The sequence below is a fragment of the Felis catus genome, chromosome B4 (genome assembly GCF_018350175.1).
Source record: "Felis catus isolate Fca126 chromosome B4, F.catus_Fca126_mat1.0, whole genome shotgun sequence".
Classification (NCBI taxonomy): domain Eukaryota; kingdom Metazoa; phylum Chordata; class Mammalia; order Carnivora; family Felidae; genus Felis; species Felis catus.
The window spans coordinates 32,633,699-32,655,177 of record NC_058374.1 but is presented as its reverse complement, the minus strand read 5'-3'; the positions used below and the strand labels follow the sequence as shown (position 1 = coordinate 32,655,177).

At 38.5% G+C, this 21,479-nt stretch overlaps 1 protein-coding gene across 6 annotated transcripts in view; it reads right to left on the bottom strand.

Annotated features, from left to right (window-relative positions):
* The window catches only part of CCNY (cyclin Y), a 317,495-nt gene that overhangs the window by 28,394 nt on the left and 267,622 nt on the right, over positions 1 to 21,479 (bottom strand). For all 6 annotated transcript variants that reach the window (XM_019834206.3, XM_045061122.1, XM_019834207.3 and 3 more), the window contains 4 exons: positions 15,514 to 15,614; positions 9,115 to 9,150; positions 5,640 to 5,697; positions 5,434 to 5,553 (listed from right to left, as the gene is read on the bottom strand). In XM_019834206.3, coding sequence (XP_019689765.1) covers positions 5,434 to 5,553; positions 5,640 to 5,697; positions 9,115 to 9,150; positions 15,514 to 15,614 — 315 coding nt within the window. The remainder of the gene's footprint in view (positions 1 to 5,433; positions 5,554 to 5,639; positions 5,698 to 9,114; positions 9,151 to 15,513; positions 15,615 to 21,479) is intronic.

Here is a 21,479-nt window from a genome sequence, read left to right as displayed (position 1 = left end):
AGAACTAAAAAGAATTTTAAGAGAATACTATACACAACTGTTATCCAACAAATTGGATTAAGTTATGAAACAAATTCCTAGAAAGACACAAACTGACTGAAGAAGAAATAGGTTAACTGGAACAGACCTATAAGGAAAGAGATGGAATTCCTAATATAAAAACTTCCAAGAAAGAAAAATCCTGACCAATGGCTTCAGTGGTGAATTCTAACAAACACTGAAATAAGAATTAATACCAAACCTCAAACTCTTCAGAAAAACAGAAGAAGGAATGCTTCCTAACTCAGAAAGTCAGTATTACACTGATTCCAAACCAAAGAGATCACAAGAAAATCAAAGAACACTATCTGCTACAAATAGAGATGAAAAAATCCTCAACAAAATACCAGCAAACCAAATCCAGCAACACATAAAAATAATTATATACCACAACCAAGTGGGATAATTTATCCCAAGAATGCAAGGTTGATTTTAACATATCAATAAAGAACAAAAATCACATGATCTCAGTACATGCAGAAAAAGCATTTGACAGAATCAAATACTCTTTTAAGAAAAAAAACACTCCACAAAATTAGGAAAAGAAGGGAACTTCCTCAATTTGACAAAAAGCATCCATAAAAATAACATCATATTTAACAGAAAAAGACTGAAAGCTTTCCCTTTCCCTGTTAGGTCATGAATAAAACAAGGATGTGCACTCTCACCACTTTTATTCAACAATAAGCTAGAGGTCTAGCCAAGGCAAATATGCCAGAAAAACGAATAAAAAGCATCCAGCCTGGAACAGAAGAAGTAAAGTTTGCAAATGACATGATCTTGCATGTATAAAATTCTAAGGAATCTAATAAAACACTATTAGAACTAAAAGGAGTTCAACATTGTGGGAGGATATAAGATCAATTTACAAAATTAAATTCTATTCCTATACACTAGCAACAAACAATCTGAAAATGAAATTAAGAAAACAATTCTACTTAGGAATTGCATGAAACAGCATTAAATACCTAGGAATAAATTAAAGTATAAGACTTATGCACTGAAAACTATAAAACTGGTGAATGAAACTGAAGAAAATCTAAATGAAAAGACACCCCATGTTCATGGATAGTAAGACTTGCTAGTGTTGGCCTAAAATATTTCCAAAATTGATCTATGTATTCAATGCAGTCCCTGTCAAAACCCTAGATGGTTTTGTTTGTTTGTTTTGCGGAAATTTAACAAGCTAACTTTAAAATTCATATGGAAATGTAAGGGTCACAGAACAGCCCAAAAAATCTTGAAGGAGAGGAACATAGTTGGGACAGTCTTACTTTCTGACTTCAACTACAAAGGTATGGTAATCAAGACAGTGTGGTATGGACATAAGGAAATACAGATCAATGGAATAAAACTGAAAATCCAGAAATAAACTTGCACATTTATGACTGATTTTTGACAACAGTGACAAAACAATTCAACGAGGAAAGTGGAATTCAACAAATGGCAAGGGGAAAACTGGATATCCACAGCAAAAGAATGAATTTGGACCCCTACCTCACAAAAACGAGTTAAAAATGGATCATATACCTAAATGCCTTAAAATTATCATAAGCCTTAAAATGACGTAACTCCTAAAAGAAAATACAGGAGTAAATCATATCACCCTGAGCTCTTCAATGGTGTCTTAGATACAACACCAAAAGCACAAAAGATAAAACAAAAATATATATATAAATTGGGCTTTATGAAAATGAAAACCTATGTTGTAAATGATACCTTTAAGAAAGTGAAATGACAACAAGATAATAGGAGAAAATACTTGTGAATCATTACGTGACAAGGGACTTGTAAGCCAGAACATATAAAGAACTCTTAGAATTCAATAATACAAAGACAATCCAATTTAAAAATGGGCAAAGAATCTGAATAGACATTTCTCCAAATGGCTTCCTCTCTCCCTCCCATAACCCATCACTGCCACTCTCTAGATAGAACCATTCTTGTAGACAACACTCAGTCAGAGGCTTGGCTGGGCAATGTCTCCAGAGCTAAAGACTTTGCCACCCTCCCTTCAGAAAGCTTACCTTAATAACGTAAGCAGTGAAACAGCAGAATAGGAGTTAAAGTTATAAAACGCCCGGGGTACGGGAAGACTACAGCAAATAGCTACTGAATGCTCCCTGTGTTTCAGGCAAAGTGTGAGGTACATCAATACCACTTTTATTTACTTCAGCAGTAGGTAGTTATTACTATACTTACTCTGACATTTAATAAATATTTATTAGATACCTGGCTGTGTTCCAGATGCTGGTCACATTGTAGTGAACAAGAAAGACAAAAAGATTTTTTTAAAAATCTTAATCATAAAACTTACAAACAAAATAAGATAAATGAGTAAAACCTAAAGAATGTTAACTGGTGATAAGTGCTATGAAGAAAAAGAAAGCAGGAAATGATGAGAAGGGAATGTTGGGGAGTCGGGGAGGAAGCAGGTTATAGAACTACCCTTTGAGCAAAGACTTCAAGAAAGGCAGGGAGGCACCACGTGCACATCCTTCAAAGAGGATTCTAGGCCCAGATGGTGTCACGTGCCCAAGTCCTAAGGCAAGTACTGGTATATGCAGGAAAGACCAAGAGGCCCAGATAGGAAGAGTGGTAGCAGCTGAGCTGAGCTGAGAGGTGGCCTAATCTTGCTACAGGTCATGTAAGGGCCTTCTCTTTGTCATCCTCAGAGAAAGATGAGGAAGCACCAGAGATTTTGAGCAAAGGAAAGTACACAGTGAGAAAAACAATGGCTCAGGACAGAGCCCTGGGTCCCTTTCAAAGGAACTGAGCCAATCACTGATGAAGGCCATCAAAATTCATCCCCTCTCCAAAATCTAAACTAAACACCAGAGGTTCAATTAGCCAGTGTTGGGCCTTAAGTGAAAAAGTGACGGAGAGTCAGGGTTAGGCCAGCTACTTTCCGGCCACGTCCATCTGAACAGAAGGCAGCCTGGAATTTAATACTGGTAGACCCAAAGGGTGGAGCAGAGGCAAGAAGAGACAGCCCCAGAGAAAGGAACCTGCTGTTGATCTCATTACAGGGCGAGGACAGGCATGTATGGGACTCCTGAGCCTTCCAATAAATCTCCTGCCTTAGCCTCTTTGTGTGGGCTTCTCATCCTCATAATCAAAATCCTTGGCTTAGACAGGGAGCTATGGTTTGTTATCCAGGTACCACACAGGGGACTGAAAAGATTGTTCATGGCTCTAAGTATAACCCAGCTGCAGTAAGTCCTGAGGGAAAGGATGGGCTGTATGGAGGGGCAGTTGGGCACCATAGCCTTCTACCCAACCCCAGCTTTCCACAGCTGTTGTTGAGAATATTACACAGTGCCCTTATGTGAAAACATCACAGATCATCAAGGTGCAATATCAATTACCTCATCCTCTTTTTTAAAATGTGTCAGTATCAATAACAGAGCTTTTAGAATATTCTGCAAGGCTAAAAAAATATATTCAGTGATATTTAGTTATTGTTACTCTTCTAAAACAAAGTTAATGAAGCTATGAAATATCTGCTTTGAGTTATAACTCCATTCTGGGTATTTGAAGGTCCTGGAAGCTCTCTTACCACAGGGAGGCTGCAGTTCTGTTCTTCGTGGGCAGCAGGACGAGAGAACTATTGTCCTTCCCCTACCACCCACCTCCTCCTGGGTGGCATGCCAAGACGCCAAGAGAATGCCCAGGAGAAAAGTAGAGATTAATGCATCTCTGTCAACTCTAGACTGAACCTGTTCTAAATGGCTACTTCTAATTCCAAGGGACACAGAGAAGGGAAGAATTATCATACAAGGGTCTTGCCCAGAGCATGCATCTATCTGCCTTCTGCCCACAGGTGTGCAGGCTGACTCTCAGTCACAAGAGAATCAGTCTGCAGTGCTGTGCCCACTATGTGGGACCCCAAAGCTGCTCATCTTTGAACTGTAACTATCAAGACCCCAGTACAAGCTAATCTCCTGCTAAGCCACCAGTTTATCTAACAGGACGAGTGAAGATGTCAGTAGTTACAATTACCAATAAAAATGTACCACTCCTACAGTACTCTAAAGACATGAACTAACTAATTGTCCCCATGACCCTCTGGGGGAGAACACTTTAGATGTTCTCGCAACATCTGGGCTAAACTGGGGAAGCAGCAGGGATTAAGATCTCAGTCCTGTGTCCTCCACAGGACACTAGGCTTCTCTTAACAATCGAGTCAGAGTCAGGTCATAATTTTCGTAGGAATTAAACGTAAAATATGCCCACCACATTCCATCTCAGCAGCTTCAAGATAAATCTTTTTCATGGTATGAAGTTTAGTACTAACCTCATCCATGGTTTCATCTGGTTTTCCTACCCATCTTTTCTCTTCATCGCCATTTCCCTTTTCAACAATTTCAACCCTGTTTCCCTGCAGTTTGTTTTTTAAGAACTTGAAATCCTTTGGAGGAAGAAGGCTAAGCAATAAATATACTTCTCAGATATGACAGAAGAACGTAGAATCATTCTAAATCACCCAGCAATTACTTAATGAATGTCCGTTTTACCCAGTAGGTGCAAGTTTAGTGAGAGAAAGAGTGAACAAACAAATGGATGAACAAATGAATGAATAAACAAACAGGTTTACTGTTGAATCAGCTGAAGGGCACAAAGCTCTTAGTGTGGCAGAGATACAAAAGGTCCTTGGGTGGCCTGCAAACTTTCTATTAGACAATAATCTCTTCTCAGAAACAACAGGGAATGGCATTCTGATCTTCCTCTGGTATGGCTCATTCACAGGCAGAGCTAACTTCTTATCTGAGTTGCACACAACATAAAGGTCAGTGAGAATGGGTTCCACTGTCAAATCTATTTCCCAAATGAGAGCTGACCTAAATAGCCCCTAAAGTTTTAAGAATCTAAGTAAGAATATAGATATTTATCTCTTATTTGAGTCTTAAAGTGCAGATTACCTCCAAGTTGTCTTTGAATATCTTACAGATGCATTATTATCACAAAAATCACAAAAGAGAAGACAGTAATATATAGCAGGCATTCATATAGGATGTATATGTTCTTCATCTCTAATTCATGTCATTAAAACCTTTGTAGGGAATCAACAACAGGAAACCTGGATGTTAGCAGGAAGTGAGTGGCTTTAGTTCTTCTTATTTCTCTTTAGCCCAAGGTTTTACTTACCTGCATTTAACATTTTGACATTTACTGGCTCTGAAGGTGATTTTACCACTGACTTTAGGTGGGGACTGTGGAACAGACTTCACTCCCTCTATTGGGAGATCCATTCTCTACTCTCCCAGAAGAAAAAAAAAAAAAGACAATCTTGAAGGCAAAGATGTGGTTTCCCTAGGGCACCTGGTGAGATCCCCTGCTTGCACCCCACCCCAGTGGACTACAGAATGGTTGTGTCATCGTGAAGGCACTCACCAGGGTGACAATGGCACATTCAGCCGTCAGCTGAGCAGCACTGAACAGTGTCCGAACAAACCGGTAAATCTGCTTCTGCTCTGGGTTGTGTTTGTCATAATCTGGTGGCACTTCGGATTTCTGGGGAAGGAAATGTTTTCAGATGACTGGCCACCCAATAAAAACAAAAGAGAAATAATTAAACAACATCAGAAGGTGGAGATTACCGAAAGAGGGTGAAGGTTTTCATCAAAAATATCTAAGAGCATCCTTCCATCTGGGTCCCTGGTAGGGAAAATAAAAGAAAATGGAGTTTACTTTCTATAAGAATGTCATTCAAAATAAAATAAAAATATATTTTGATTTAATGTGTTTTAAGAAACTGAAGTCAGTGTTAAATGTAGGAGATGCTATTGGCTACCCATGAGCAATAATTTTTCTTATGTACAATATTTAATCATTTTTGTTTGAGCAGTCTATGAAATAAAGTCTATGAAATAAATTAAACCACATTTAATTGAATTAACCTAAGGTAAAAAAAAAATCTAGATTTTCATTTTCTGAGTTTTCAAATGAACCAAATCTAAGCAAGTGATAAACTTCTTTAAACATCTTTCTGAGCAAAGGCTGATGGATATGCTTAAACCATTACTATGTTGTAGGTGATAGGAAAGAAGTTCAAGGGCAAAAATGAACATTCAGTGTGTCCTAGAAACTAATTTGAAGTTTTCACAACATGCAACTTAAACACTTTGTTAATTAAGAGTTTCAAAATTTTACATTGAAAAACAAGAGGTGACATGTAGAAAAGCTTAATTCAGTAACCTATAAACCTATAAAAGAATGGCTCGTTGTTACCAGGGCCAGTAAATGCCATTTAAAGTGATGGCTTTCCCTGTAGGCACAGTGCTTTGAGTGGGGCTCTGTAGACACCAACCATACTTCACCAGCAACAGCTCTACTTTCATCTGTTTTATGTCACTTGCCTTCGGCCTAAAAACTATTCTTTAAAAAGCAAATTTGGAAACCACTGCTTTTAGTAACATCATATAATTTCCACAGTCTGTGCTTCCAATGCTGATTAGGCTTGTGAATATCAGAAGGGTACAGACCTGTCCCTAACATATACCCTTTGTAGCAAACACATAATTTCTGCTCTACAAATTTGCTGTCTGTATAAAAATAAAACAGAAAGAAAGAGCTTAACAGAACAACTCTGTTTTCATTACTATGTTTACACAACAGAAATTATTTTTAAAGCTTTGGGCATTCATACCTGTGCTCATTTTCACTAGCCTACAGGAAGACAGGCAACAAAGATCTAGATAAGCCTAAGTAAAAGAAAGGTTCAACTAGGCAGGACCTGCTAACAGGGTCTGAAAACATAAAGACAGCTCCTTCTGGGTGCACCCAGTTACACTTCTTTTATAACGACCCGGCTAGTAAGAATCAGTTGGTCCCTCATCTCACTAACAGCCTCTGCAAGATCTTCAAGGGGCTGTGTGACAAAGCCTGACCCTGCATCCCATTTCCTTGGGCAGTTCACTCCTGTTCAATATTTCTGATGAATGAGAGACCCTAAAAAGCTATTCAGCATTCTAGAGAAATATTCACCAGAAGTAACTTTAAAAATGAAAATACAGGATCAAAAATATAAAATAAGGAATAAGAATTTAAGCTAAAATGACTCTGGGAAAAAAACTGACTCCTCTGAGAAAATGGATTTTCCTCTCTCTTTTATTGAAAGCTATGTATCCCAGCTGAGCAGCACCCTCTCAAACAAGCTACTGGATCTATCACCAGTTCCAGAGGTTAGCCCAATATGATTTATCAGGAAAAAGTCTGCATAGTCATGCCACCTCTTTCCAAAGGCCTTCAGGTTACAATCTGTGGGCTTATCATGCCTGTTCACAAACGCTCGCTTTTTTTAGTTGGATTTTCTCCACTTCTACTCACTAACTTTTGTTCCATTTTATCACCATTACCCCAGTAGATTATACGATTTAAGGTCTCAGTATATTGCTTAGGTTCAATCCCCAATTCCCCAATTTATTAGCTTTGCACTCTTAAGCAAATTATTTCTCTGTGCCTTAGTTTCTTTACTAAGATAAATGGAGATAATATCAGTATCACCTCACGGAACTGTTTTATAAACTAAATGAGATAATGCATATAAATAGCAACCAGGGTAGCCAGAGTAAATGCTTAATAAAGATGGTTTTTATTACTGTCAGCTGTGGCTACAAATTAACTTTGAGATGCACAACAGTCTAAGAACTGAGAAATCACTTACAGAGAGATGCTAATGCAAAAGTGGTTTGAGAACACATTCAAGTTTCACTAGTGGTATTATAGTGTTATGTAAGACTTAAATGTTTAAAAGTCTGAACTGTTATCTTAGAAACAGGCAGCAAGACCAAATCTGTACTTTCACTGATAAGTTATTCTGGGCAAGGTTCAAAGTTCCACTATGCTCCATTTTCTAAGTTCTTACATCCAAAATTCTCAAGCACCAGAAAGAACTTGGAGTCACAATTACAGTACTGAAAAAGGTCACTGCAGAGAACACCTTTCCAAGTGTTTGCTTCCAGGTATTTGTGTTTTCCCATGACATTGTTCATTCATTACACACTCTGTCATGAAAGCTCCACTTCTCTGACTTACCACAGCTCTCCAATGTCCCCCTTGTAAAGCAGACTGACGATGATGTGGCTCCCCTCACTGAGAGCCATGCTAACCATGAGGTGGCTGTGCTTGTTCCCAGAATTGGTTCACACCAGTTGTACTTGTTATATTCATGTAACATATGACAATGTTAAATATCAATCAATGAAATATGACTGCAATGAGAGTGGCTTTGTTCTTATGAAAATAAAGAAGGAATGCTTTGGAAACACCCAATAAAAAGTTATCACTAAAAATAAATTTGTTGTAGATTATGTGTGGTCATAACCTGAAAGATTCTACACTCAAATTATTTTAGAAATGTCTTAAGTTTTGTCACTATTGACTTAAACAAATATGGAAAGGATGAATTACAGGTGTGGCTTATAAAATAAAGTCACTTTGGTACTCTAACCAACGCCCCAGACTCAAAGCAAAAGTTTTGACGCTGCATAAAAATATGGCAATGAATGTACTTTTTACACATTTTATGTTGAGATAAGATGTTTAAAGTAAATTTTTAGAATGATTTTTCTATGATTTCCTGTTTCAACTGACTTTAAATTAACTAAATTGTCTCCAGATTCACTTATATCAGAGAGAAGGATTCTACTACATTAAAATAGTTTATACCTAAATTTACACCATAATTTATTCTACTGATTTAAAACTATAAGCATTTTTTTCTCATGTTGAAGTTGCACATAGTAAATTTTGAAAATAATTTTTATAAAAGAATGTTTAAACTAATTATACAGGAAATCAAGAGTGAAGAGGAAAGCTGAGCATTATCAAGATGTGTTCTGTTTTGCTGACTTCAAACACAAGCACCCATTTGGTTTCCTCTGATTGAGAAGCAGTTTGGCACTTACCTGGGAAGTTTTGGTAAATTGTACTAACTCTAGAAATTCCAAGAAAACATGACTAGAGAATATAAAGGCTGAAGCAAGTAGACATAATAGGGAAAAAAAAAGAGAGAAAAAACATAGTAGAAGATAACGTGTAATGTTTTTAGCACAAAATTAATCATCCACATACCTGTTTTTGATGTGGTAATATATTGCGAGAGCTACACTGTAAAATAAAATGCAGGGTTCAATGTTTCATAAGCATATCCAAAATGTTATATATTATCTGTCTAATCATAAAATATTTAAATTTAAGTAAAAGTCAAACAATCCATCTCAAAAGTCCCAATTAAAGCAGAATGCTGATCAAGAAATCTCTTTAAGGGGCGCCTGGGTGGCGCAGTCGGTTAAGCGTCCGACTTCAGCCAGGTCACGATCTCGCGGTCTGTGAGTTCGAGCCCCGCGTCAGGCTCTGGGCTGATGGCTCAGAGCCTAGAGCCTGTTTCCGATTCTGCGTCTCCCTCTCTCTCTGCCCCTCCCCCGTTCATGCTCTGTCTCTTTCTGTCCCCAAAATAAACGTTGAAAAAAAAATTAAAAAAAAAAAAAAAAAAAGAAAAAAATCTCTTAAAAAAAAAAAAATCATTCTTCAAAGTAAATCAATCTTGTACTCATTTCCAGCAATTATTAAATCTTTTCCAGAAACACCAAAACCTCAAGAGGTATTTAGAAACAAATTCTCTTTCTACTTGAAATTTTTAGCTTTCTTCACTTGTAAAATATAGACACTATGTAAAAACAGGTAGTGCAAATCAAGCACCTTTAGAAATTTCCAACTTATTACCTCCCAGTTTAGAAAATTTTTGGTTTATTTATAACTACCAGAAAAAAGTGAGTATCACCCACAGTGGTTTGCTGTTCTTTTCTTACATCAGTAACTTCCTGGCAATCCACCTAACTTATTCATTCACTTGCTAAAATAGTAATATAAATCCTATTTGTAACACTACCTTAAAATTTTTATTTAACATTTTAAAAGATCTGGATTTAATTAAGGCACTTCCTTTCTCCCGAATATTTTTTTTCAAATAATGCTTTTCTGATTAAAAAGACGTTATATTCATATTGTAGAACTTCTGGGAAATATAGGAAGTGTAAAAAAAAAAAAAAAAAAAGTAAACCCTTTGCCCAAAGAAGACTACTTGAGATATGCAGATATCTATTTCTGTCTCTCAATTATATGTGTAAATAGGTTTACATCCTACTTTTGTCCTCATTAATATTTTTCTTACCATTAAAGTACGCTTTACAAACAGGACTTTAAATGGCTGATTATATTCCATTTATATAGTTACTGAATAATTTATTAACTATCCCCCTACTATTGAACATTTAAGTTGGTTCTAATATTTCGTAATTATAATTAACACCATGCTGATATTTTCAGAGACAAGTGTTTGTGCAACCTATGACTATATTATTTCCATAAGAAAACATTCTGTAATGTGAATTACTCAATCTAAAGTCGTTAATAATTGAAGGCTCTCCACATAAACTGACAAGTATTTTTGCAGAAAAAAAAAATGTACCAGTGTACTTCCCCATCAGTGTCTGTTTTAACCTTACACTTGCTGACACTCACCTTGAATATTCTGAAAAAATGTTCTCCAACGTAAAGTGTACTTGTTTTCAATTTGGGTTTCTCTGATCACCTATGAAGTTGGTGGGGTTATTCATGTTAACTGGCCACTTTTTTTTTTAATTTCCTTTTTTGTAAGCTGTCAAGATCATTCCACTACTTTTTGTTTTACTTTAAAATTTATTGAGGAGACCAAAATTTATTTTTTAAGCTTCTAAGAATATCACTAACTGACTGCATCAGATTGTGTTCTGGGTACTTGGAGCACAGAAACTGCCATCCAGGCACGACACGGAGGTAGAGGGCTCAGTCCTAAACACAGCTGACTCAGCGTTGGATTCCAAATAGCTCAGTGGCTTACCTATGACTTCCTATGACAATAGACAAGAAATCTCTAGTCTTCCAAATGTCTCTCCAGACCTATTCCTTCAAAATGATTTTTGAAAAACATTATTCAGATAAATGTTAAAAGTCCTCATGAGCAAATGGCAATATATTCTTTCTCCTAATATATTCAAGAGCATCTAAGCTGATGAAGGAATTGTAACTTGGGTGAAAGGACTTCAGAATCAAATAATAATAATAATAATAATAATAATAGTAATAATACTGTTTTCAAGCATACATTAACAGCATACATTAACATTGATATGAAAAGCAGCAGATGTTATTGACTCTATTTCACAAATGAGAAAAATTCAGGTTCAGATACTGGATACCAGGATTTCTGACTAGTATAATGGTTTTGTGCCCTTTAGTTCTAACACGTTGCCTCTAGGGAAAAGGATGAAATTATCATTTAATTTGTTTAACAGTCATACTGTGTGACTGCTTTCTAATCTAATGTCAGATTTAGATTGACGTTTCATATGATTGGGTTTGGTGCAGTGACTAGTTTAGTCACTTTGATTGCTTGCAAAAGATAATGGTTCTTGCCTCCTCTGTGTGGAGTGTGACATAGGAAAAATATCCCCGGACTAAGTCAGAATAAGCTGAGTATAAAACCTGGATCCTTCATTTATTACAGTTCATTCATCTCTCAGAGCCTACATTTCCTCATCTATAAAATTAGGACAATTCAACCTACGTCACAGAGATGTTATAATAACCAAATGAAATATACAAAAGGATTATTTCAAATACAAAAATCCAAAACAAAAGACATTATTATCATGGTTACTCCCCTATCAATAATTTCATCTCAAGCATCTCATAATTTGCTTCTGCAAACTGAGTTAAAATCTTCAGGGCCCCAAGGTCACTATCTTCCAAATCTCCTGAGCTGACTGCAAGACTGGACATTATCATGACCTTACGCCTCCATGAAAAATAGAGCCACACTGTAGGACAAATTCCACTTGAGGTTATATCCCCAAAATTAAGAAAACCAAGCTCAGAATTCACATACAGTACAGGTCTATAGGCCAGTTTAGTCAGTCATCTTGGAAGAAGTGATTGCTGGGGGCAAAGGGCAGTCAGTGGAAAACTGCATCAGTCCCACACTTTAGGCTTCAGAGACCTACTCAGTTCTGATACATACTCAGAAAATGGTGAGGTCTCACCAAAGATGGGCTAGACCCAAACCAGAAGTACATTTGGATCAAAGGGTTTGCTCAACTGCTTTTGCCACATAGCTTGGAATAAAGAAATACTATTTTCTTGACCAAGAAAGCAAAACAGATTTGTGACTGTTGGCCCTGTACTTGTAGGAGCCTAGAGCTAATACAGCAAAGCACGTGACAAGCCTAAAACCTTTGAAGACCAAGAGGTGGTGGGTTCTGCCAGCGCTGAGGAGCTCCCACCTGCTCCCCACCCTTTCCTTTAATCACCATACCTATGCCCCCCGTAGGGGATTCTGGCTGGGGGGCGGGAGGGGAGACAGAGGTCAGCTGCAGAGGTGTGTGTGTCGGAGGGGGTGGGGGGGGGGGATGGCTAGCAAACTCTAAATTCAATACCACAGCTGTTGGCATTTAGGGGAAAGATGGGAAAATTCAAATTGTCAAAACAGAAATCGTGCCTATGAAAAGAATGAGCACAGAATGCTCCCACTTTTACACTTCAACTTTCCATTCAGAACAGCACTCACCCCTCCATGCACTCCTCAACTAGAATTTGTAAATACATGTGTTCATTTTGGCAGCCCACAACTTGAAGAAGGGGTTTCTCTTAAAACTTAGGTTAGAAATCGATGTTTAGAATTCAAAGGATTTTCTCAAAGAAACAAGGTCATACTTGGTTTTCAAGAAGGAAGTTCAGCCCAAAGATACTCACCGTGTCCATAATGAAGCTCAACTGTATTAATGGTTTTGGTATTTTTAATGTCTGGGGGGAAGGGACCAAGAAGAGGCCTTGGATTTAGGTAAAGCAGAAAAAGCAGGAAAGGGAAAATAGGGGTTTCATTTTGATAGGTGCAGGATAAGTTTAAGGCACAATTTTAGAACAGGAGGGCATTCAGATTTAGCTTCTTTCTACCCTGCTACTACCTGCTTCTTTCTACCCTGCTACTCCCTTCTGAGTATCCCTTTCTCCTTACACCTTCAAAGACCCTGGCTGGAGCTCACCCAGGCCTGCTAACACCCTGAAATATTTTTTTTTACTTTTTACCTCCTTGATTATAACCCAGCCAAGAGTGAGATGGAGGCATTTACAGGGAAGATTCTGATCGTCCTACTTCAGTTAGGGACCACCCTGCTCTGAGGTCCAAAATACAAACTTTGTTTTTTTTTTTTTTAATTTTTTTTTTAACGTTTATTTATTTTTGAGACAGAGAGAGACAGAGCATGAACAGGGGAGGGTCAGAGAGAGAGGGAGACACAGAATCCAAAACAGGCTCCAGGCTCTCAGCTGTCAGCATAGAGCCCGATGCAGGGCTCAAACTCACGGACCGTGAGATCATGACCTCAGCCGAAGTCGGACGCCTAACCGACTGAGACACCCAGGCGCCCCCAAAATACAAACTTTGAAAAAAAGGGGGGGCACTTTTTAAAATAAATGAACTACTGACTGAAGAACTTTCACATTTAGCTAGTGCAAAGGAAATGTCATTTGGATCAGGGAAGTCATAGTATTCACACTGAATGTTTTGTTTCAACAGTCCACTATTTAACTGGGCCAGCTTTTCAGCTCTTTTTCCTCCATTTATTAGTCTATAATTTAGAAGTTTCAAGGAACTTTGGTGGGGGGACAGGAGAGGAACTGTCTACTTACATCAGGAGTTCTCAACCTTGGGTGCCTACTACAATCTCCTAGGGAGGGTATTAAAAATCCAGATACCAGAACTGTATGGCGAGACATTAAACTGCTGATGTCAACATGTTTTTCAGCTCCCAGGTGACTCCAGGATGTAACCAGGGGTTGGAACCACTGATTTGCACAGCAGCACATTTGTAACTTGGGTGACACTGACATATCAAAGTGCTACCCAGTTTTCCCACTAGGCTCCTAACTGTCTATGTCACAACCAGTGGCAATTTTAAGTTACCCAAGGGTAAAGTGTTGAGCAACTGAGTCGGATCCATTTGTAAATTCCAAGAGCTCTTGTTGGCCCTGAAAGTAAAGGTGCCCTCTGCTCCACCTGGCCTCCCTTCCTGTCGAAGAGGATCCCAGGATTAAAGAGAAGTTAGCAGCTTCTGTTCTGGGCTCTCTGGAACTTGTGCAGATGCCAAGAGCCACATGGTACACAGATCTTCAGGGCTTTCCACTCCTCTCCACAACCACTAGTGATTCACTCCAGAAAATACTTCCAAGAGATACTGTACTTCCTATGTCCTGGCAGTAAGCCGTGGCACAAGTGGCTTAGTGAAGGCCATATACTGTGGAGCTCTGACATGCATACCTCTTCCCAGCTACAATCATGGACTGTGAGTTTATGCCCACTTGTCATTTATCAGGCCCTTAAAAGCCAAGGTAATAAGGGAAGAAGCTACATTTCTACTTAGAACTTAGAAAACATGCAACCTTTCAGGAGAGAAGGCAGCTTGCCTTGAAGTGGTTCTATCTTCCACCTCTCCCTCCCAGCTGGAGTGGATGCCTGACTCCACTCCAACACTGCCTGACTGAGGCTGTGATTTATTGTCACACATTGATCACACTCAGAGTAGGGTTTCTAAGTCTGAAAATGTAAGCCACTGAAATAATACTTCTTATTTAGGAAGTATTATTACATCATATACTAAACTGGACTGTTGTTAAATGTGTAATTTCTGAAGCACACATAGAAATAAAATATCCCAGGTTTTTGGCAGTTGAACTGATGACCACAGACCTCAGCACATCAGGTTTTCTGTGACCTCTGTCAAAGGTCTTGATTATCATAATGCTAATGGAAACATAAAAGAAAAAAGTGTTCCTTTCCTCTTATCTTCCATTTTAAAATTAGGAAACTGAACCCCAAAAGGGAAAGGATTTTATCCAAAGACTCCCCTTCCTCCCTTAAACCCCACTTTAAAACAAGGCTACAAAGAGAAGGGTTTTACTAAACCCTCCCTGTTGGTGAGAGACTCAATATCAGAACTCAGATCTCTCGACTCTGGGCAAATACACTTTCACTATCAGGCCTGCTTTCTACTGTAGCCTCAAGTCTTAAAGGGGACTACAGAAGCCCCGCTTTATTTCAAAGGTAAAATATTAGCAGAGTTACTCCAGGATGGCTTTAATAAAAAGTGGGAAGGTAGGAGGTATACACATAAATCAAATACATGCTTTCACCTATATTTGAAATAATTTTTAAATTTGCTCTTTTATGTAAATGGTAATGTGCACAAATATTTTGAACACCCCACTTTTTAACCACCCCACTTTTTAACTACCCAAGTTACTTTTTAAACAGATTTCCTCAATAGTCAATGGCTTTCTCCAACCCAATCTTACCACTCTCAGACCCCACAACCAACCAGTTAGCTATCAGGTTAAGTAGAAAAAAGCATTCAGTTAAGCAAAACTGTGTATACCCACCATTTAATTGTATACTTGAGGTTTGGTTGACTGACTGTGCTATCATCTAGGAAAATAGTGGAGCAGGAGCTGTATTTCCTCGCTATTTGTCCTGGAGGATGCTAGAAAACAATGGCAACAAAGAAGGAAAATTAAATGGAGCTCAAAATTCTTCCAAGAAACATCATCACCTTAAACTTGATAGCAGACCACAGAAAAAAAAATGTCTTAGCAAGAAACATTAATACTACCAGCAAGAACAGTACAAAAATTCTTTCTTTCTACAATGAAACTCCTTGTTCTTCCACATGTAAAAGTCACCAAAAGCACTGTTAGCCGCCTTCAGTGGGAGTACAGTATTCTCTTGCAATCAAGCATCAAAGAGTGTGTTACAGAGTCCATAAAAATCACCTGCCCTGGCTGTGTAAAAAAAGAAACACACTAATCTTTACATCAGTGAAAGCCTCTAATTAAGGCAACATCCCAGTTTTATGCATCAAGATCAAAGCAAGAAACAATTGTACCCATTTTCTCTATTCTTGAGGTACAGCTGATTTGGAGGCCATGGAAAATGCAACCAATGCAAATTTAGATCTTCTGGTTAATCTGCTTGAATATCAGGAAATGAAGTTATAAAGAATAAAGTATTCTTTTTTTAGGGGCAAAAGATATTTTAAAGGGGACGGTTTCTGATACTTTGGAAAATACAACCAATTGATGACCTTCAGGTGGTTCCTATTCAGTCTTATGACTGATTCTTTCACAAATGTATAAAATATGAGCTCTTCGAAGAACTTCAGAACTGAGAACTACTTCTGAAAGGTATTAGTAAAGAAAACAGAATTTAAATCATATACTGATGACATCTAATTGAATACTAGGTAGATTTTTGGCAATATGATTAGTAGACATTACTCCAGATAATTCTTGTTCAAAAGCAAGTAAGGGGAACAAAAAAATCAAATCACCCAAACAAGTTCCCATTTGCCTGATGCTATGTTGACAGTCCAAGTGGCATTTCCAGCAACCAATACAAATAATCCCTCAGGGATAATAAAATTGTCTGCCTCAACTGCCGAACTGCAACAAAGTCCTCAGTTACCACACTTTACAAGGAAGCCTTAAAGGTAATCAGAAACCAAATGCTCTATTCCACACTTTAAAATTTACTTCTTACTTAATAAGGTTTTCTTTGCAATAAAATTATGAAAATATGCAATAGCCTAAGAAATACAAAAACGATGATATAAATAGAATCTCCCCTCTAAACTATAAATGGTAATCGTCACTATTTGAAGTATCCAGTTCCCTCAATCACAGCTAGAGGGCACCGCACTACTGAAACATTATAAGCCTCCCTAGCACTGGTTTTATATAAATAGCATGTGGGTCAGAAGGAAATAACCAAAGTCAGGAAATTCAGTTCTTGGGCTTTCCTTGTTAAGTTCACACTGTTCTGTGCCTGTGTAAGGAAAGGGCACAAAGAAAACTTGCAAAGATCAAGTTACAATTAGAATGTCAATTTTAAAATGGCATTTTCACATCCAACAATAACAACATTCTCATTAAGACAATCGAAAGGCACTAAAAATTCTTTTTCTCTTCTTAAGCTCTTATAGCAATCATATTTAAGTCACACAAGACACACTAAAAACTCAGAACGTAATATAGCTATTTACGGTCTTGTGAAATTTTCCTCATGGGTGCAAAATCTACCACAAACAGATACTATGTTTAACACCAAAATTCAGTAATTAATTGATGTATTAATGAATTTTCAGAGATAACAGGGTAACTTTAGGTATAATTCCAAACATGAAGCAAAAGGACAATAACTCACTTATTTTTTGAGTAGTTTCAACTATTCCCTCTGACATAAATTTCACAAGATTAAAATGTGAGGGGAATTGCATGAGCATCAGAGTCAATGAGAGGAGATGAGAGATGCACTCAGGTGAACACAATCTCCCTCATAGTCTAAGAAACCCCTTTCCACGAGCCCACGGGCAAGCACACCCCAGGGCACACACAGTCCCTAACAGTCAGGGTTAACTCGAGACCAGCACTACAGGGCACAGCCTCCTAGCACTCAGGGTTGGTGTGCCAAAGTCCTCAATTTGCCAGGGGAACATCAACCAAGCGTTCAAACTACATCACAATTTCCAAATTGAAAATAAATCCTAGGTATTAAGTTATAAAGATTTTTAGTTGCAGGGTGCCTCATCACTCTAAAATATCATTTGGGTGTTAAGTCACTTGTTGAATGTCAGGACTACAAGATTCAGAAAATGCAAACTTCTCTGGATCTGAAATTCACGTCACTAAAAAGCTGAAATAATTAGAAGCCTGTAGAAGAAAAGCTCTTGACTCTGGGGTTGCTTTCCTGCTTTGGTTTCTGTTTTGAACTGTTCTGTGTAGTAGAGGGAAGAGACCAGCCCGGGCACCAGCACCTTCTGACATGCAGCACCACTACTGTGTGTGTCCTGCAACACGGACAGTTTGACCTCTGCAATGCCTCTGAAGCATCAGAGCCCCACGGACATTCACAGAAAACTGTGTTCTAATTTGTTAAATATTTTTCAAAAGCACAGAGTGCAGTCTTAGTATTACATAATATAAAGTTAACATTAATTTATTTGTCCCATGATTCTAAAAAGTCAGTATGCTTGTAGACGTGTATGTTTGGCACATATAAACTCTTCCCCTTAGGTTCTAGTCCTGCCTCATAAATCCTACGGCCATGGTGCACCGGAGAGCAGCAGGTGAAAGGACAGGTAGGTGCTAGGGTCACAACCCCAGGTGTGACCCTGACATGGCCATACTAACTCTGTGAGCCAGGCAAGTTGCTTAGCCTCCCTCTCTGTGCCTCCTTGTCCCTGTCTGTAAAACAGAGATGAAGATAACAGACGTTACCTTACAGGTCATTATGAGGAGTAGATGAGTTAGTATTTGTAAAGTGCTTAGAGCAGGGCCAGCACATAGTACTCGTTAAATAAAAAGTACATTAAACATGTCAAAGAAAGCGATAGGAATGCTTTTTATGCTAATGTCTGTTAACATATTAGAATACTAGAAGTATATAGAAGAAAATGACAAAGACAGTGTTTTACTGCAGAAGGAAGGGCATAGCATTATAGTTAGCTGCCTTAGAAAGACAGTACCAAGAATGACAGCTGTCTTGGTGAGAGATCAGATATTATAATGCCAACCATAAACTGCTTGGAAGGGGAGCAGAGAACAGTCCAATTAGCAAGAAGCCGATTATGGATTTTAAGGAAATAAGTTTTAAACTACTGTTCAAAGTATTTTGAGAAATAAAAGTTACTGTCCTTGAAATAGTGTGTATTTTACAAATTAAGTACTAAATATGCAGAATAAAAGTTTAGAATGGAAAGAAGAACATCTAGTCCACCTATTCACACCATGCCCACAGTATAAAATAACCTATTACTTCTACCAAGATCCACTAACACACAATTGCTGGACTGTATATTTAAGAGGATTTTATTGAAGAGTTATCATGTGTGCCAAATAATGAGATTATCCTTTTCTGTAACTCCAATCAGATGTCTGTCAGATACAAAGATATATACACACACGTGCACGTGCACACACACACAATCTAAGTGCAGGACAAAGAGAAATGGGGTCCAGAGATAAGACCTCCACTGGACCCTCCACAACGACCAGAAATTCTTCTCCCAACTATTTCAACCCCCCTCACCACCTTCTCAGATCCTCTGTCTGCTGCCTCACCCTGAGCTCCTGTCCGCAGGCAGCACGCATCTCAGAAAACTGAGAGGCCATCAGGCAAACACCCACTCACCTTACTGCTTCTTCTTCCCTGGAAAATGAACCTATAGTACCGCCTCACTCACCTCCAGTGAAAGACCTAACACCCTCCAGGCTGGGGCTAGTGAATGACTCAGCTTCTTCAAATTTTCTAAAAGTTGGCTCACACTCCGCACACAATACCCATTCACAAAGAGCTCCAAGCTCTACCACAAAGAGTACTTTCCATCCCTAGCTCCCTCCTAGCCTCCTTTTATCCTTCTGGCTACTCAGTCCCCTTTTGTGGACTCAGCTTCTCTCAATTCAGTGGAAGGTGACTGTCTTGAGTGTTCTTTCCCCCCAAGGGGTTCCTGCTCTATTCCTGTTAGTTCAACTTCCTCCTGCTCTCCTTTGAGCCCCAAATCTCTCCTCTCTGGCCCAGCCTCTCTCCTGAGCTTTCCACATAAATGTTCCTCGTAGGCACCTCAAATGGCAAATTAATCTCTTCTTCCATTCAATTATGATGACTTAAAACCAGAAATCTACAAAATATTCAGGAATATTTTGCCTTTCCTTTGGTCTCCTTGCAAAAAGTACTATTGATTCTACTTCCAAACTATATTTCAAAAGAATTTTCCTCTACATCTTTCCAGCCACTAACCGGCGTATGAATGGCTTCCATTATTTCTCACCTTTATTACTGCAAAAACCATCCTGCCTCTAGGTTCATTTCTCTCCAAACCAGTATTCCTCTGATGCTACTGTGATCTTTTTACAAAGCAAATCAGATCATGTCACCTCCTTGCTTAAATGATTCAGAGGTTCTCCACTGCAGGAAGAGGACATTTATCATCTCTTCATCTTCCCAGGTCACCACTCACTTCTTCCTTGCATGTACACTACACTTAGGCATAATTAAATGATGACAGTAACAACAACTTTTATTTAATGGCCATGAAATAAAAGCCAACAGTATTCTGGATACTTTACATGTATTCATTTACAGCTCACAAACCCCTAGCAAGACAGGCAGAATTCTCATTTTACAGATAAATCAAAGGAGGTCAGAGAAATTAAGTCATGTTTCCAAGGTCAAATCTAAGATACCAGAATTCAAAGCCACATTTAGAGCCACATCTGACTCCAAAGTCCATGCGTTCCTACCAAGAGCAGAAAGGAGAGTGCCATTTATTAACAACTTGGCAAACAGGAGCTCATGGCAAGGGCTCATGGCACTGGACAGTGAAATAATAACATGTTCAGGACATACTGTGGTATAGCAGTGGTTGGCAGAAAGGGGCCAAAGTCCTGGCTCTCCTGCAGTCCTGCTAGGAATTAGCTTGAGGTGGATGAGACACTCCAGGACAGGTGAAGCAAGATTATTGTTGGAGTTTGAAAGCCTAGAGTTCAGGATGTAGCTCTGCCACTGACTGGCTGTGTAAACTTGGGCAAGTTGGTTACGTAGGATGATGACTCGCTGGGGACAGTCCTAGTTTGCCCTTGTTGTCCCTGAGTAACCAATAAAAGCACCCCCTTTCACATTCAGTAGAGTCCCAGTTTGGGCAATAAGTTATAAGGTCACCATATGCTTCAATGTCTTCATCTGTGAAATACGGGGAGCAGAACCCACCCCTCATTGTGGTACTGTGAGGGCTCTACCAGGACAATATGTGGAATGCTTATTAGCACATGGACATGCTCAATGAATATTATGAAGTCACTTAATAACACTTCCTTAATCTCTGTGCTTTAACTTCCCATTTTCAGTGGCTGGACAAAACTGACCTTCTTAGGGTTTTGTTAAGGGTAAAAAAAAAATAAATAAAGCATTAAAAAATATGAGGTAATATTAGCAGGGGAAAAAAGTTGGAAAAGTTTGGGAAAAAAATGATATAAAAATGAAAGTTCCCTTATTTTTTTTTAATCCTAAGGAGAGCAAACCATGACCTTGATTGAGAAGGTTAGATTCTCAAAGCACAGAGAAATGAAATTTGCACCATTATTCCTTTATTAAGAACTAACTGAAGGCCTAATGCGTGCAAACATGTGTAGGAAGAGCACAGGAGCACTGGACATAGAGACAGGTGGCCACTGCCACCACCTGCCACCACCTGAACACTCACGGTGTGCAGATAGTCTGACAAAATCATGAAGGCAGAGTGTGATAGTTTCCTCACTGGGTCAAGAAAGTATCATTACCCAAGTCACAGCCAATA